General features: G+C 36.3%; 1 protein-coding gene across 2 annotated transcripts in view; it reads right to left on the bottom strand.

Moving 5' to 3' along the window:
• Positions 1-3,043: 3,043 nt before the first annotated feature.
• Olfm3 (olfactomedin 3) overlaps positions 3,044-18,601 on the bottom strand; it is a 214,502-nt gene continuing 198,944 nt past the window's right edge. For both annotated transcript variants that reach the window (XM_021158020.1, XM_021158019.1), the window contains exons 5-6: positions 7,312-7,418; positions 3,044-6,117 (exon numbers count right to left, since the gene is read on the bottom strand). In XM_021158020.1, coding sequence (XP_021013679.1) covers positions 5,440-6,117; positions 7,312-7,418 — 785 coding nt within the window. In that variant the 3' untranslated portion in view covers positions 3,044-5,439. The remainder of the gene's footprint in view (positions 6,118-7,311; positions 7,419-18,601) is intronic.

Here is an 18,601-nt window from a genome sequence, read left to right as displayed (position 1 = left end):
GGAGGAGGGAAACAAGATCTGGTGTTGTGTGAGGGAAAAGGATTGAAGTCCTGAGGGTCAGCAGAAAGAATGAAAACAGTCAACCTTGAAAAGTAGGATGTTTGGGGGACCCTCCAGAATGTACCAGAGACATGGGAGGTGAAAGACTCTCAGGACTCAAAGGGAGGGACCTTAGATGACATGCCCTACAGTGGGTGGAGGGAACTTGTAAAGCCCACCTCCAGCAGAAAGACAGGGTATCCAGTGAAGGATAGGGTTCCCATCCCACAAGTCAAAACTCATAATTGTTTCTGTCTGAAAGAAGTGCAGGAATGGAAATGGAGAACCTGAGGAAGAGAAGATCCAGGGACAGGCCCAAAGTGGGATCCAGCTCAAGGGGAGGCCCCAAGGCCTGACATGATTACTGAGAATATGGAGCGCTCACTAAAAGGGACCCATCTTGGCTGTCCTTCAAAAGACCCAAGAAGCATCTGAAAGAGTCAGATGCAGAAATTTGCACCCAACCAATGGACAGAAGCTGCTAATCCCCATGGTTGAATTAGGGAAAGCTGGAAGAAGCTGAGGAGGAGGGCAACCCTGTAGAAGGACCAGCAGTCTCAATTAACCTGGACCCCTGAGATCTCTCAGACACTGGACAACCCACCAGACAACATACACCGGCTGATATGAGGCCCCCAACACATATACAGCAGAGGACTGCTGGGTCGGGGTTTAATCAGAGAAGATGCACCTAACCCTCAAGAAACTGCAGACCTAGGGAGTTTAGAGTTCTGATGGGGTGGGAGGTGGTAGCATCCTTCTGGAGCCAGGGGCACAGGGAGGTGGTAATGGATGTGGGTCAGTAGGAGAGTGAACCAGGAGGGGAATAAAATCTGGAGTGTAAATAAATAAAAAAAGGAATATAAAAAATTACAGTTCTCTAGAAAAATAATGTAAAGGTTATAATGACATTTTTTTTTCTAGAATCTGACTTTAAAATAATCATGTGTCTATATATGTGTGTTTATGTGCATTTGAGTTCAGGTTCCCATGGATGCCAAAGGTGCTAGATTGTTTGAAGCTAGCTCTAGGTTTTGTGAGTTGTCAAGCTTTATACATAGAACTAGGTTCTTGGAAGAGCAGTAAGTGCTCTTAACTGTTGATCCATCTCTAGCCGCTAAACATTTATATTTTCAAGTATATTTTAAACCATTGAAAAGGTCATAGTTTATTCAATCCCAAATATTCTCCGTAGACCATGTTAATGAGAATATATTGGCTCACCATTTTGTGGTAAATTAAGTAGAATTCAATAAAACAAAAACATAACATGATCTTGATTTCAGTAAAGATAGTTTATTGAATTAAAAATAAGTGGTTTTTATTTTTTCTCTACCTCCCTCCCCCTCCCCCTCTTTCTTTCTTTCTTTCTTTCTTTCTTTCTTTCTTTCTTTCTTTCTTTCTTTCTTTCTTTCTTTCTTTCTTTCTTTCTTTCTTTCTTTGCTGAGACAGGGTCACACTATGTAGTTCTGGCTGTCCTAGAATTCACTATGTGTAGACATAGACCAGGGAAGGCTCAAATCAGAGATCTTCCTGTCTCTGCCTCCTGAGTACTAAGATTAAAGTTATGTGTCAATTCACTTGGCTGAATCTGTGTTTTTATGTTACCATTTCTAACTATAATAGATCAAAAATTGATTTCATAGTATCTGTACTTAATTCATGTGCCCCACTTGTGGTCCTACCTAAAATAATATACTATATTGCATTTCTTTTTTTTTAACTTAATTTTATTTGTAATTCATTTTTTACACTCCATATTCCCCTCCCCACCCCTACCCATCCACCCTCCAACTGCTCCACAACCATACCTTCTCCCTACCCCACCTCATCTCCAATTGGATGCCCCCATCCCCCACTTCACCTTACTTCTAAACTCCCTGGGGCCTCCAGTCTCTTGGGGGTTAGATGCTTCATCTGAATGAACACAGACCTGGAAGTCCTCTACTGTATGTGTGTTAGGGACCTCATATCAGCTTGTGTATGCTGTCTGTTTGGTGGTCCAGTGTTTGAAAAACTGTGGGGGTCCAAATTAATTAAGACTGCTGGTTCTCCTACAGAATTGCCCTTCTCAGCTTCTTTCAGCCTTCCCTAATTCAACAACCTGGGTCAGCTACTATATAGCATTTCTTATGGTCTATGTTTGAGATGATGGAGAAGTTGACATTAACACTTAGTGTTGTCTGATAATGTCATAGAAACTCAATTTGTAGGTGTGATAAAGGATATGATTATACTTCTTTAGCAACATGACATTTTTGATTCTTCTTTTCAAAGTATCCTATTTCTGTAAGGCTTGGCCTTTTAAAACTGCAATGGCTATATTTTTCATAGTTGCTTTAACTTGAAGATATATATTTTTTATTTTTCTCCCAAATGTATTCTTATATAAAATTTACAAAACAAAAAGTTGGTGATCTGAGAATTAAGAGTTAGTGATGATTTAAAATCAAAAGTTTTCTTTTAGAAAATTCAAACTTCAGAACTAGTATATGTAAAATTCATTTACAAAGGAGTATTTTTATAATAAAAATATTACTTTTTATAATAAAACTTTATTTTCATGGTAATACATTTTTAATTTTATATGGTTATATTTCAGTAGCAATCACTCTGATTGTAAAAGTTCTACTCAGAAATTTGGCAGTGACTTTCAAACATGAAGAGATGGCTGTGTTTTTCTAATTGTGGTAAACATCAATAAGAAGTTAATATATTTCTGAAGTTTTCATCACTGAGAGTGCTGTCAATTATAAAGAAATGAAACTGCAATGAAGGTAGCAATCTGGGCGTCTAGATTTATGATAATGCATGACTAATCACTCACTCTCTCTGCATACACAGCATTTGTTCTTTCTTTCTCTTTTATTTCTACAAAATGTTAATGCACTGGAAGATTGCCATTTTCTGAACCTGTAGATTTAAGTTTAGATACAAGTAATAAGTCTTGTGACTTAAGTTCCATAAATATGAATTACACACCAACACAACCCAACTGCAAGCATACTGTTTGAATGACATGGAAGTATTTTAATGATCTGATTAATCTAGAAAATACCAGTTACATCGTTCACTTAGGATGGTGGTTTTCTGAGAATAGACTTCTGCACTCCTTAGATTCTATGGATGATTTTAAGATACTCACTATTTTCCTCATAAAATTACTTTATTTGCTGGAAATTAAAAAGGAAACAGTGATTAAATTCTTATTTATTTCAGGCACAAAACTGAACATAATTTATTAAGGAAAATGCTCATAAACTGTTAGTGTTTAATGCAAGTCATATTTTTAAAGCTCATGTTACCCCACTTCTAGTGACAATAAAATCTTAGCTTCTCTAGCAGCACATACACTATAAATAGATAGGGCAATGAAACCATACATATAAAACAACAGGGCTCTGTACAAGGCGCACACCTCACAAAAAAGCCATGATCATCCATATTTTGAATGTATGTGATACCACATAGCATGTCTTAAAAACAAGAAGTGTTCCTATTAGAGTTTGTCTACCTAAAAATTGATTCATTTCTAAAACTGACATGATTTTTTAACCTTATACAAATTGTTATACGAAGTATGAACTGCTTGCTTTTGTGATATGTGTAGTATGACAAATGAATTTTCTAAATTTTCTAACTCTCACTTGTAGCCTAGAGCTTACATGAACTTTTGGTAAGAGAAGAAAACATCATTATAAAAAGATGCAGTGTTCCCATTAGATCATGCTTAACTTTTGTTGACAAAAAAACAAAACAAGATCAACAACAACAAAATCCAAAAAACAAAATACCTGCTCATTCATTCTTGAATTTCAAAATTATAGTAATTAGATTCTCCAGTTTGATAGTATGGTAGTTGAGAATGACCCTTCACTTGCAGAACTTAAAATGAATTACTCTAAATATCAGTATCTTTTTATAGAGTGCTGTGTCTGCATTATCATCTGCTTATTTTAAAATTGTGGTATTTTGTATGCATGTGAGACAAAAATTGCAATTTAAGTTATGTCATTCACTTTAGAATATATTTTTAAAAATTTAGTTTCCATGAAGGTGCCTTAGTAGAATTCCTTTTAACATAGGGAAATTACTTCTAACCTCATTGACACGTTCATAAGTTGTTGATTATAACTTCTGTGGAATTAGTAACACAAATGTTATCAAAGTTTTGGCTTTCAGTTTCTTTAATTTTGCACACACAGTGAGGCAAGTTCTCAGGGGATTGAATTCTCATTTAATTTTCTGAATTGGTTATTTATACACTTGAAACAAAAATAACTCCCAATTCTTTTCATAGTTTTCTTTTATACAAGCTTGCCAATAACTCTCCAGGGTTTATAATTTTAATATAGAAAGTATTGAATAAATTTCCTCTTTTTAATAATCTTCATGTGCTTCATATTGTATAAGAAATGACATTATTGAAAGTTGTATGTAAAATATGTTAAAATACTAATATATATGTATGGAACTAATACTAATAATGATAAGCAAATAGAATCATGTCGAGTCTTTATAACACAGTGACACATTTTACAAAGAATTATATGAATTCTTTCAAGAAACAGGGTATCACTACATTGAACTGGTGTTCAAATCCAGAGCCAATGGTAGAGTGCGGGATAAAACAAAGGTTGTATATATATTATCTAATACTTTTTTAAATTTTTTTGTAGTGCTTATGAGAAGGGGCAAGTCAAGATAATCTTTCTCAACCAGACTTGAGAACTGACTTGAGTAATTACTGAGATTAAATTTTAGTGCACTTTATAAAAAATATGACTTTCACAGAAGTGAAGGAATACAATATATGATGGTGGTTACAAGGGTAGAAATATGTATTGCCAGGAAAATGTGAGCAAGAGATTTAGAAATGACTGCACAGCACCTCATCAGAGAATGTGGTAAGAGTAACATGATTGATAGTTTTTCCCATATAAATAAAATCTCTAAATCTTCTTGTAGAAATAAATGGGGGGAAAGTGCTTTTCTTTTACCTTAATTTCTATGAAAATATTTCTTGATGTAGACCAAGAGACAGTAAAAATAATGACAGTTAAAAAGGTAAGACATTCATGCATTTAAGCCACCATTAATCTGATTCTAATACAAGGCAGGTCATTAATCTTTTGCAAAACTATGATTCTGGCCACTTAAACTCTTTTTAGTGCTTTTCATGAAAAGGGCATGATAGGCCCTGTAAATTTGGGATTTAAGGTGTATTTCCAACACACTAACTTAGACAAACACTTTTTGAAACTCCAAATATACAATAAAATCCTTTGCTTTGGAGAAATGATGACAAGCCAATCATGGAGAAAAAAAAATAAACACAGACAGGGTCCTATAAAGTTTATCATAAATGACAGGGTAGAGAGATGAAAACATGACATTTGCCTATGTGTCATCTTCAGTCTTAATGATGTGGAACAGGGTAACATTGAAGAGGACCTGGTGGCCATTGTTCCAGGCATAAAGAGCTCTATCTCTTGCATTGTAGTCAAGCATAGATATGTGAAAGTATTGGTTATGGAAGGGGATGTCCGTGTACTCATATGTGGACGTTTTTGTGGAATAGGAATAATACACTTTGGCTCCTGTTAAGTGGGAATTGGTGACGTAAAGAGTCCCACAGATCATGAAGGATTCCCCTGCACTTCTCTTGGGATAGCCAGTGCTCCAGCTTTTCATCACCTCCAAGGTATCTTGATTAAGCTGGCTGATGACAATATTGCCTGCATTCTGGTTAGTTGCATATACAGCCCACAAACCAATTTCATCAGCCATTAGGTCAATGTCAGAGAATCCACCCCATGTATAGGGGTACACATTGTGAAAACCAGCGTACTCCAGGCTTCTTTGGGCTAGCACTCTCCCTAAGTCAAAGCTGTACTTGATGATAATATTACTCTGATATTTGTTAAAATAGAGAGAGCCATTGTAGACAACATGGTTAGTTCCTGCCCACTTGAAAGGGAGGTTGTATGTCCTTGATTCAGCTCCACTCACAAAGTCTGCAATGGACTTGTATTCACGAACTATTTTATTGTTGGTATAACTGTCCATATACCAGACCTGAAAATAAAGAAGAAGAAGAAGAGAGAAAGAGAAACAAATGGAATGATTAAGTCCTGGACATGTATAAAAATTTCAAAACAAAGACAGTTACAGTCAAAGTTTCAAGTACTGGATGTCAAATATTCTTACTGGGAAGCCATTGAAATATCATAGCATATGGGCCTTTGTAAGGGTATTTGTAAGGAGGCAAATGGCCCAATATATAAGGATGCTATCTGCCATGAATGACAAGATGAGTTGCATCTTTAGAAACTGAATGATTGAAATCAAGAATCACAGAGTCCTCTGACCTCCATCTGTTTGTGAACATACAAACATGCACAAATATATCTCTTAGAAAATGACATTTGTTTCGAAAAGAAATCACTGAATTTACTACCTTCAAATTAATTTGTTTTGCTTTATTTTCTGTCTAGTTCACACCTATTGCTGAGTATTCCCAGCATGTATTTGAAAGAACATCTTCTGATGTAGCCATATGATCAATGACAACTGTAAGGTATTATCTTTATCCTGAACCTTGCCTTACAAAAATGTCTAATTTATTTTACATGCCCAACTTATGTTTACTTTCTAGTTGTCCCAACCATCAACTAACAGTTATTCACTTAATTATGTTGTAGGCTTTAGTAAAACCAATGTATTACTTTAATAGCAAATCTTAATAGGACTATAAAGAATTTTAATTCATAATGAATTCATTAGTAAGTATAAATATATCAGTTCCTATTATATTTAATTCCATAATTACAGGTATTGTCAACCAAAAAAATTCCCTCACTATTTTAAGTGTGTTTCTTTTACAATTGTCTCTAGCAGTATATTGTTTTACATAATGAACTGGTTCACTACACAGTGCTTTTTAAAAAAAATCTAAAGATCATATTTCTTGTGGAATATTCAGGGAATTTTATATGCTTGTGATTTCTGTTTCAAGCATGAAACAAGAAGTATTCAGTGATAATCAGGCTAGACTACATTGAAGAATTTTAAGAGGAACATATCTCTAAACTAAGTTTGTTTCACACCTTAGATATATTAGCAGTTCTAGCTGGAAAATATCAAGAAATAATATGCTTTACATCAGAACCTATATCAGGAAGCAAAAAAAAAAAAAAAAAAAAAGCTTGCGGGGAAAATAGTACAAATGAAACCTAATTGTAAGCAAAAGTATTTGTAGAAGCAACATACTCTGTTATTCTTTTCAGATGCTAAAGGATCCGTCATCCAAGCACCAAATCGAGTTCCAGATGTCTTGACTGTGATAGGGCCTGTGATTTTCATCAATTTGCCACATGCTGAAATAAGAGGAGCATAAACATGTTGGTTGAACACAGCCAATGAGTCTAATACACAAACTCAGACGAAAGCAAAGGGGGGAGGGATAGAAAGCAAAGTAAATCCATGAAATTCGTACACATATTCTGAGTGAATGAGCACTGTGTTGGTTTTAATGTATTTAATCCCTAAAGGGGGCATGGCTTGTAATGTTAATGCTCTAAGTGTAAGGATAGTAAAAATTAATATATTATTTACTGAAAATATATTCTTCTCTTGTACAACACAAACCAACCAGTTTCCTCTCCCTCTGCTTCTCTAAGTTCCTTCCACCTCCCTCTTCCCCAGATCCACTCCCTCTCTTTCCACTGAGAAAAGAGCAGGCCTCCATGAGACAACAACCAAACACACAAAAAAATGAGATACAATAAGACAAAGCAAAAATCCTCATATCAAGGCTGGTCAAGGCAAGCCAATGGGAGGAAAAACAACCTGGGAGCAGACAAAGGAGATTCACATAGACACTCCCACTGATAGGAGTCCTGTGCATTTGATTATCAGATATCCACAGCGTTCTGCTTCTCTTATATTTTATTGTCATGGAAAGTATACAAGCTAGACAGAACTATGAAGCCTGATTTTTAGTTAGTTTGATTAATGAACACATCCATTGAAATATATCCTTACAAAACATTAGGACTGAAAATTCACTGAAAGGTATAGAGTTATGAGGTATCTACTATAGAGATATAAGGGCATGAGTGAGCAGTCAAGAGCATGCATAGAGCAAAACATTAAATCTCAGGACCACAGATTCCAAGAGAACACATAATGAAAGTTTCCAGAATCCAACATATAATGAAAAGCACTATTTTCATTAAGAAAGTATGTGTGTATGTAATGTGTGTATGTAATGTATGTGTGTATGCATAATAATATTTTATACATGTATGTAACCAGTTTTGCTGTAAATAATTCTTTAAAATAGCTAAGGATGATGAATGCCAGAACCAAAACCAAAGGGTGAGCAACTTCTGAGGAGACAGAGCATCAAGTGAGGGATGGGGTTGCCATCCCACAGTCAAAACTCTGACCCATAATTGTTCCTGTTTGAAAGAACTACATGGATGCAAATGGAGAGGAGCCTGAGGAAAAGAAGGTCCAGGGACAGGCCCAAAGTAGGATCCAGCTCAAGGGGAGGCCCAAGACCTGACAGTATTACGGAAGCCACGGAGCACTCACAAAAAAGGGACCTAGCATGACTACCATCAGAAAGACCCAACAAGCAGCTGATAGAGTCAGATGCAGAAATTTGCACCCAACCAATGGACAGAAGCTGCTAATTCCCATGGTTGAATTAGGGAAAGCTGGAAGAAGCTGAGGAGGAGGGCAACCCTGTAGGAGGACCAGCAGTCTCAATTAACCTGGACCCCTGAGATCTCTCAGACACTAAAACACCAACCAGGCAGCATACACCTGCTGATATGAGGCCCCCAACACATATACAGCAGAAGACTGCTGGGACTGGGTTTAGTAAGAGAAGATGCACCTAACCTTCAAGAGACTTCTAAACTTGGGAGTTTAGAAGTCTGGTGGGGTGGGGGTGAGGGAGTGGAGACATGCTCATGGAGACAGGGGGGCTAGATGTGGGACAGTCAGAGGGTGAAACTTGAGAGAAATAAAATCTGGAGTTTAATATTTTTTTAAAAAGTCATTTATCTTATGTATATTTAAAAACAATTTGCCTACAAATGTGCATCTTTGATCTAAACAAGGTAATAACATTCCTGTCCATTTATTCTTTTTTCTTTATATTTTCTCTTGGCCTTATTTTATATTTTTTTTCTATCTTCCTCTGGCTAGTATAAAAATTAAGTGTCTAGGTCATTACTGCTGGTTCCTGTATATTTGGAGAAAGAAGAAATATTCAAGACAAATCATGAACAAAAGCAATCTAGCTTGCACCTTATTTTGTCTCCTATTTCTCCCTATGTTTTCCTCAGAAATAATTTGTAATTGGCAGGATACCAAGCTGAATAGTCAGGAAGATGGTGACTGAGAACATGTTCTTCTTTGTTATTGAAACAGTAACTACACATTCTGGAATCCCAGCTATTTCATGCTACCTGAATTTAAATTTTTTTTTTAATTTTCTTTGAAAGGAATTAGATTTGGTGACATATTTACATAATTTACAAATTTCTTTGAATTGTTTTACAGATTCTTGAGAGACAGACAATCAAGACTGGGCTAGTGGTTCAATAGACTCTTTGCCATTATCTATCTCTTTCTTTCTTTCTTTCTTTCTTTCTTTCTTTCTTTCTTTCTTTCTTTCTTTCTTTCTATCTATCTATCTATCTATCTATCTATCTATCTATCTATCTATCTATCTATCTAAATATCTATCATCATTTCTCTCCCTCTCTATTATCCATCCATTCATCCATCCATCCATCCATCCATCCATCCATCAGTCTGTCACCTATAGCTTGAGTATTAAGCCTGTTTGAAGTAAGGCAGTTCAACTTATTATAAATACATGAAAACATATGAGCAAAATAGAATCCATCTGGATTAGAAAGACGTTAATGTATTTTGAATGGACTGAGTTGAGTAGATGATATAAATACATGGTATGTAAAAGTGTTGATGACACACATAAACATTTATAAATAAACAGATGACATTACCCAAAAAATTTCCAGTGTACATAGATTGAAATGAAAAGACATTCCCCTCTCTAATTAAACCACAGCACAATATATGTGTTTAGGTTTTTATGTGAAAGATGAGAACTTATTCTTGATTAAAATGATGGACTGATGTCTCCTTTTATCTCCTCTATTTTCTGATTTTGGTAAAATTACAGTGAAGAAACTTAGCAATAAAAGTATGTTTTAAATACTAAAGACAAGGAAAAGTATACAAAGAACTACTTGTAAAAAGCTTCAATAAATTTCCCAAAGCCAGAGATGATGGAGAGGGGTCATGAGACATTTGAACTAAGATGTGACAGCTTGTAGAAAGCAGCAATGGCTAAAGAAGGAGGGGCAGTACCTTGAAGAAGTGAACTATGGACTCACAGTAGTATGGAGAGAGAACATTAGAGTGTTCTAATAAACTGAATGCATGTGCAGAACTTGATGCATGTTAAGGCTAATTGATCTTATTTTCTTCCCTAGATGTTGGTCTCTAAAAACAGGTCAACATATACGCAAAACTGTGTGCTAGTTACCCTAAAAGATTTAAAGTGGATAATGTATATTTTGGAGGCTTGGCACAAGCTCCTCCTGTTTAATAACATAGCCTTTCTGCCTGTTATTCATAGAAAGAAGTCCCAAGCTCTATGTAAATACTCCAAGTGGCCAAGTAGATTATTGCTCAAAATTGTAAAATTAGAGAATAACACATATAGTTTTAAAATTGTGGTTAAAACAATTCTGATTTAAAAAAAAAAGAAGAAGAATCCAGAAAGCAGATGGGTCTCCCTTTTTCCTTTAGACACTTTGAGCCTGAGAATTTGGACAGTGAAAGATTCATTTGGAAATGAAAACTATGATTACATTTAAAAAAAAGACAGAAGATTGAAAAAAAGAGGGAGGTGAAACAGAAAATATTGATTTCAATGTTTAAGTAAGGTTTTTAGAATAAGAAGGGACAGAAGACCAAAAGAAATCATCTGTATTATGTAACAGAATTACTGTGAAATACAGGATGGCTAAAAACAAAGTGAAACTGAAGATTTCCAAGGTATTTAAACTGCTTTTATGTAAAAAAGTAAGAATTAGATTGGAATCAAGCTTTTTAGCACCATGCTGGATAATGGAATGCAAAAAAGCATCTATGCCTCTGTATTGAACAAGAAAACAACAACAACAACAAAAAGGACAACATAGGATCTTTTCTGATGTGTAAATATTCCAGAAGCATATTTGCTGTGTAATTTTCTTAAGAAATTTCTTGAGGATTTCTTGCAGGGAACAAGTTAGTAACTCAACAGAGGCAGACATGAGACCAGTAAAGCAATGACTTCTTATATAATGAGAACTGAGCAGGAGACTTTGAGAAATAAACAGCTCTAAGGGGAAGGTCTCTCAAAAGCTTTGTGGAAATATAAATTAATACAGCCATCATGGAAATGAAAAATATTTTTACAGTCTGGCTTGGAATTCACTATGTGATCTTGAACTGAGAGATCCCATGGCTCTTTTTCCCCAAGTCTGGCATTAATGATGTGCACCATCCCATCTGGGCTTACTGATTATTCCATTTAATAGCACAGATATTATGGTTCTAGATTTAGAAAGGAAGAAATTATATAACACAGCTTCCAGGGAAGAATATAACGTGATCATAATATTGGAACCATTCACATTTAATGTAAAAAATTTACTCGACCGGTACTCTTAACTATTCTCTAATTATAGAAAAGACAAAATTACCCAGACCCAAAAGGACATACCTGGTATGTACTCACTTAAGTGGATATTAGGTAAAAAGTACAGAATACATACACTACAATCCACAAGCCCAAAGAAGCTAAATAACAAAATGGCCAGTGGTAGACTCTTGACTTTCACTTAGAAGGGGAAATAAAAACATCATTGGAGGTGGATGAAGGGAGTGACCTGGGTGAGGGAGGAGATGGGGAGGGCCATGTGAATGGGTAGCAATTAGAAAAGAGCTTGGGAGAGAGGGCCTGCAGAATGGATGAAAATCAGCAGCTGGGAGGTATTGGCATCACTAGGACATGCCAGAGACCTGGGACTGGGGAGCCTTCAGGGAATCCATGAGGGTAAATCTAGGTGAGACTCCTAGTAGTGGGGGATATGGAGCCAGAAATGGCCACATCCTGGCAGGACTCCCTTCCAGTGGAGGAATAAAGACACCAACATCACACAAAACTTTCTCCCCAAAATTTGTCCTGCCTACAAGAAGTGAAGGGACTTACTATAAGAGCAGACACTGAGGGAATGGCCACCAAATGGCTGGCCCAACGTAAAACCCATCCAAGGACAAGAACCAATCCCTGAAACTATTAATGGATGGTATTCTGTTATGCTTACAGACAGGAGCCTAGCATAACTACCCTCTGAGAGGCTACACCCAGCAGCTGATGGAAACAGATGCAAAGACTCACAGCAAACATTGGACACAGCTCAGGGAATCCTATGGAAGATTTGGGGGAAGGATTAAAGGACCTGCAGGGATAGGGACTTCACAGGAAGACCAATAGGGTCAACTAACTTGGATGCTTGGGGGCTCCCAAAGATTGAACCATCAACTAAAAAGCACACATTTGTTGGGCCTAGGCCCTTGCACATGTGTAGCAGATGTGCAGCTTTGCCTTCATGCGGGTACCCCAAGAACTGGAGCAGGGGCTGTCTCTGCTACCTGCCCGTGGATCCTGTTTCCCTAACCATGCTGTCTTGTCTGGCTTCAGTGGAAGAGGATATGTCTAATCCTGCAGTGACCTGATATATTTGGGTGGGTTGGTATCCTGGGGGAGTTGGGGAGGAGGGTTGGGAGGATTGGTTGTGTGAAGCTGGGACTGGGAGGAGAAGGGAATGCTATGATTGGGATGTAATCGAAGAAAAACAAAGCAAGGAAACAAAAATCCAAACAAACAACCAAAACCAAAACAGAGTCAAACAAACAAACAAACAAACAAACAAACAAACAAACAAAACAAGCTGTGAGGTCCAGGGTTACATGATTTGGGCAATTTCTTGGTGCAGCCACTAAGCCAGCAACAAGCACTTGCTTTTCACTGTTAAAATAAATAAATAAAAATATAAAAATTTCCCAAATAAAGATGAAAACATCTGAGTCTTAAAAGTATAAGTACTTTGATTTTTAATCAATATCTGTGAGTTGCCATAAAGCATACAAGATAGAGATATATTTTTAAAAAAGCTCAAGCAGATGTTATCTAAATTTTCAGTTACTAGAACAGGAACTCATTAAATAATGTCTATGATTGATTTTCAAACGTAGAAAATAAACATATTATTCAAAATGCTAATTTAACCAATCTAAAACCCTAAAATTAAACTGTTAAATTTGTTAAACTCAGGATAGAAAAGCTCAAAGAGAATGCTGGTTTCCATCCTAAGCCCTTTAAATTTTTAAGCATACTATTTTTGCCACATGTGCATATTTAAATTGCCATTTAAAATGTTAAAGTAGGTGCAAAAACCCTATAGACACTAAGTTTGAAAAGTTAAAAAATGCACTTATATACTCCCTGTTGAAAGACCATTTCTAGGTTTTATGTGCCATGCAATGCTAGGAAATGGATAGAAAGAAAAAGAAAGGGTTACAGACTGAAGAAACAAACTTGTGAATAGCCTGCATTTTAATATTTTGAATCCTGCAAGGCTTAAACTGAAATTGAATGTTTTAAACTTCCAGCTCCATTTTACAGTTGACTTAGCAAGTTCTCTGACTTTACCTCTATAAACTTCAAGGAATAAGAATACTGTGAATTGTAACATTTATCCATATATTTTCTATAACAACAAATTTAATCTTTTTTTCCTTTTTAAGAGACAAAAAATGGAAAGGTATAGCAGAAGGGGAGAGGCACAGATGGAGATGGAGAATATACTGGAGGAGAGGGAGGTATATAAATAGATTAAGATTGTTTCAAAAGTATTAAGGATTGTATTATTTTATATTAACTACGTTTACATATAATACACATAAATGCATGTGCATCCATACACACACAGCTTAAATAAAGTTCTGCTATACATAACAAAAACCCAGCACCAGGTATGAGAATCTAGGAGCTTCCCAAAACAGTACAGGGTTTTATGGCTTTCTTTGATTTCCTCTTCCAGGTTGATGGTAGATTTCTATTGCTGGAGATATGACGCAGTGATTGGAAATATTTGAGCTGAGTATTACCTGAAAGCGTCTTCCCTCAGGAGCAGTTTTTATAGAATCAGAAGTGGTATGCAAACTACCAATGGAGAGGAGCAATAAATTGTCCTATATAGATGATATTTATGAATATCAACAGTAATTAGCATAGTAACATATTCCCAAATGTGCCATATCTTGATGATAACCAGCAGGTCTCTAACTCCATGCAAGGCCTACTCAATAGGAAGGAAAGTATGCTTGGTACCAGAAACCTAGCCAATACCTGGGGCTACTGAGGCTATAGATTTTACTAAAGAACTGACTACTGTTGCTTTACTAGACCAGCTTAATGACTAACTGCTTCTAAAACACTAAAACATTTATTCACAGGTTAAAGATAGCTTTCACCCCCATCAAGGAAGCACTATTATCTATAGGGAGCATAAAGAGACCATTACAGAAAACCAACCTGGGTGGGAACATGATCAGTGATTGTTGGGGTTGGGGGAGGGGCAAGGACTGAAGCCCTGAGGGCCAGCAGAAAGAATGAAAACAGTCAACCTCAGGAGATAGGAAGTTGGGGGACTCTATAGAATATACCAGAGACCTGGGAGGTGAGAGACTCTCAGGACTCAAAGGGAGGGACCTTAGATGAAATGCCCTACAGTGGGAATAGGGAAATTATAGAATCCACCTCCAGTAGAAAGGCAGGGCATCAGTGGAAGGATGGGGTTTCCATCCCACAGTCAAAACTCTGACCCAGAATTGTTCCTGTCTGAAAGATCTGAAGGAACAAAAATGGAGAAGAGCATGAGGAAAAGGAGGTCCAGTGACAGAACCAAATAGGAATCCAGCTCAGGGGGAGCCCCAAGGCTTGACACCATTACTAATTCTATGGTGTGCTTACAAACAGGGGCCTATAATGACTGCCTTCTGAAAGGTCCATCAAGCAGCTGAAAGGGTCAGATGCAGATATTTTTTACCCAACCAATTGACAAAAGCTGGTAAACCCTGTGGTTGAATTAGGGAAAAGCTAGAAGAAGCTGAGGAGGAGGGCGGCCTTATAGAAAGACCAGCACTCTCAACTAACCTGGACCCCTGGGATCTCTCATACACTGAGCCACCAACCAGGTAGCATACACCAACTGATATGAGTCCCCTAACACATGTAGAGCAGAGGACTGCCAGTTCTGGACTCAGTCAGAGAAGATGCACCTAACCCTCGGGAGAATTGAGGCACCAAGGAGTGGGGAGGTCTACTGGGGTGTAGAGGTGGGGACATCCTCGTGGGGACATCCTCATGGAGACGGGGCGGGGTTGAATGTGGAACAGTAGGAGGATAGGCCAGGGCGGGGATAAATACTGGACTGTAAAAATAGATTAAAGAATAAATTAAATTAAAAAATGTTAAAAAGCAAAAAACAACACAAGTCATGAACTACAGCTCCTGAAATCTCTTTGTTGTGTCCTAGTCTTTGAAGAAGAAATGAATTTCATAGGACTACTATATTTTTTAAATTGATAGCTAAACATTTTCATATAGAACCTTGAAACAACTTGAAAATCTTAGTATACATTTATAATTTTATATAGATGCTGAACTCATAATTTACAAATATATACATTGTGAAGGAGTACAAATAAAATTAATTTACAGTGAAAAAAAGAAAAAAGAAAACTAAAACTGATTAAAGTGTAGAGAACCACTAGTTGTGGGGTGCCCACTCCCAGTGAAAATATTTATAACAAAATCCCTGCACCTAGTGCTCAGGGAACATCATGAGAAAGGCATAGAAAGTCTGTAAGAGTGAGAGGATCAGGAAGTCTGCTGGGAGGTTCTGTTTCTTAGAAAGAATAAGAAAGCTACATCCATGTTAACATCATCAACATGGCTACCTAAGCAAGACCTGAACAATGAAACACCAATAGGCATAGAAGGAGAAATCTTATGGGTTCCAACAAATAACTACAGACAACTAATGGCTTTTTAGAGAGGCATAATTAGTCTTCCCCAGGATGAGTATCTTAATTAGATATGCAATATCAAATGGTTTGTCCTGAAATCACCTATAATAAGCAATGCTAAATAGACTTAGCTGGTTTTATTTATATATTTATGAGTATATGAACACACATATATATATAGCCAAAAAAAAAGAAGGTATGAATTTGAGGAGGAGTAAACAGGGGTAACATAAGGGAGGAAAGAGGAAAGGGAAATGAGAGGGTTTGGAAGGAGAAAGGGGAAAAGGAGAAATGACACAATTATATTTTAATTAAAATTTGAAAATCGTAAAGAAGATAAGTTGAATATAGTTATACGTCTAGTAAGTTACCACAATGTAGTCCTGCACATATTTTTTTATAATTATATTTCTCATGAGTTCTCACTGTGTGCTCCAGCACATATCTTTTATTTGGGAATTGTATTTTCTGTTTGATCACTTCTTCGCCTTTAGCTAAGTGCAAGTGCAGTGTGTGCTCTTATCAGTTTAATAAATTGCCTGTTTGAGAAAACATGATTTGCTGTTACATAAGGAAAGCAAATTAATCTTGTATTTTTCATTTCTGTAAGTTTTCTTAGATCTTTTGGTTATATTCATATATAATTTTCAATATGTGTAAATGAATATTTACAAACAAGGCTTCAAACAGATATTTCAAACCAGTTCTTTGACCAAGGGGAATCCATGCACACTCATATAACTTATCCTTTGCTTTCTCTGGGTTATTGTGTCTTTATTGTCGACCTGCATGTTCAGCATCCTCTCACTGTTTCCCATATTTCCATGACTCACAATGTGCAATGCTTGACTCTGTCTTCCCTTGTTTGACCTTAGTCCATCATCATTTGTCATCTGGAGACACGTTTCTTTCAGTAAACTAATTTTGAAGCATTAATCTATGAGGCACACTTGAAGTAAAGTATAGATGAATTTTCATGTGTTTTAAGGCTCTTAATCTGAAATAAGTGCATGCATTCAAAATTGTAAAATCCACCAAGGTTGGGAAGACTTCTAACTTCTAGACTTTTAGCTTGATATGCAATTTGTAATATAATCAACAAGGAATCATCCATTGGCTTATGAATTGAAGGGATGTTTACTTACAGTTTTAGCTTAATTAGCATACTAAAAGGTCAGCTGGGAAAGGCAATATTTTAAAATGATATGTAATGGATTGAAGTTTAAGAGAACCACCTGAGTTTGGATCTGGATTATATCGTTACTCTTTATATACTTAGAACAATTCCCTAACCTATTCTCTCTTGGATAGCAGAGGTAATCAGGCAGCCTTCATAGTGCAGTAAAAAAGATTAAATAAGGAACACATGCTAAATATTTAGAATAGCATTCAGTATGCAAATACTTTAGATATATTAACTATTGCATGTGCTCCTATTAGGGATCTAAAATTGATCAAAGAACAGTCCATAACATTACAATTGTAAAGCCAATGTGAACGTTTTTAAGTTTTGTAGATACAATCTAAAATCACAAAAGAGTTTTAAAATGGAACATCAGGGAATCAAAAGATCTGCAAACTACAATTCTAAAAGAAAATGCTTTATGGACAATAAACTGTAGAGAGATTGCAGAGTAGGGAGGAATGTCCTCTATGAATTGTCATATTATTTGGGTGAGTCATATAAAGCAGTGATAGAGAAAGAGGAACGTTTGTATATTTGGGTGTCTGCTATTAAGGATAAAGTTGATAGAAACCAAGTTTGGCTTAGATGTAAAGATAGAAAGCCCAAATAACTTAATGTTGTTGTGTAATATGCAAATGTGTGGCTTGCTCAGTTGGGCAGAGTTTAGTGCCATTTACTCAGATAAAGAGATAGAGAGGAAGAAGAGGAAAAATATGTCAAGACTCCAGTGAAGGTAGTTTTAAACTGTTCATAATTTGGCATGGTATTTGGTGAGAAAGGAAGTACGTACAGATGCCCTGTGAGAAGCACTTTGGATATTTGTGAGTACTGTGATGTTAGTGAAGGTCTGAGGATACATTAGCTTCATGAGTGGCATACAGCAAGAAAGACAGCATCAATAGAACTCTACAAATAAGCATCTAAGAGACCCAGCAGAGATTCTCTGGAAGAAGCTACAATAATATGTAATCTGTATAGTATTATGGACTGTTAGTTTTGGGAGTAGCTTTCTGAAAATACTTCTTACCTTAAGAAATTGAGCTTTGGCATAACCTTGCAACTGAGTTAATAATATGTTTTGACATCTTTTTTTTAATTTTTAATATTTTTATTACATATTTTCCTCAATTACATTTCCAATGCTATCCCAAAAGTCCCCCATAGTGCCCCCCACTTCCCTAC

This window comes from Mus caroli, chromosome 3 (assembly GCF_900094665.2).
Source record: "Mus caroli chromosome 3, CAROLI_EIJ_v1.1, whole genome shotgun sequence".
Lineage (NCBI taxonomy): Eukaryota > Metazoa > Chordata > Mammalia > Rodentia > Muridae > Mus > Mus caroli.
Note: the sequence above shows the minus strand (reverse complement) of the source record. Positions and strands in the feature narration are given on the sequence as shown.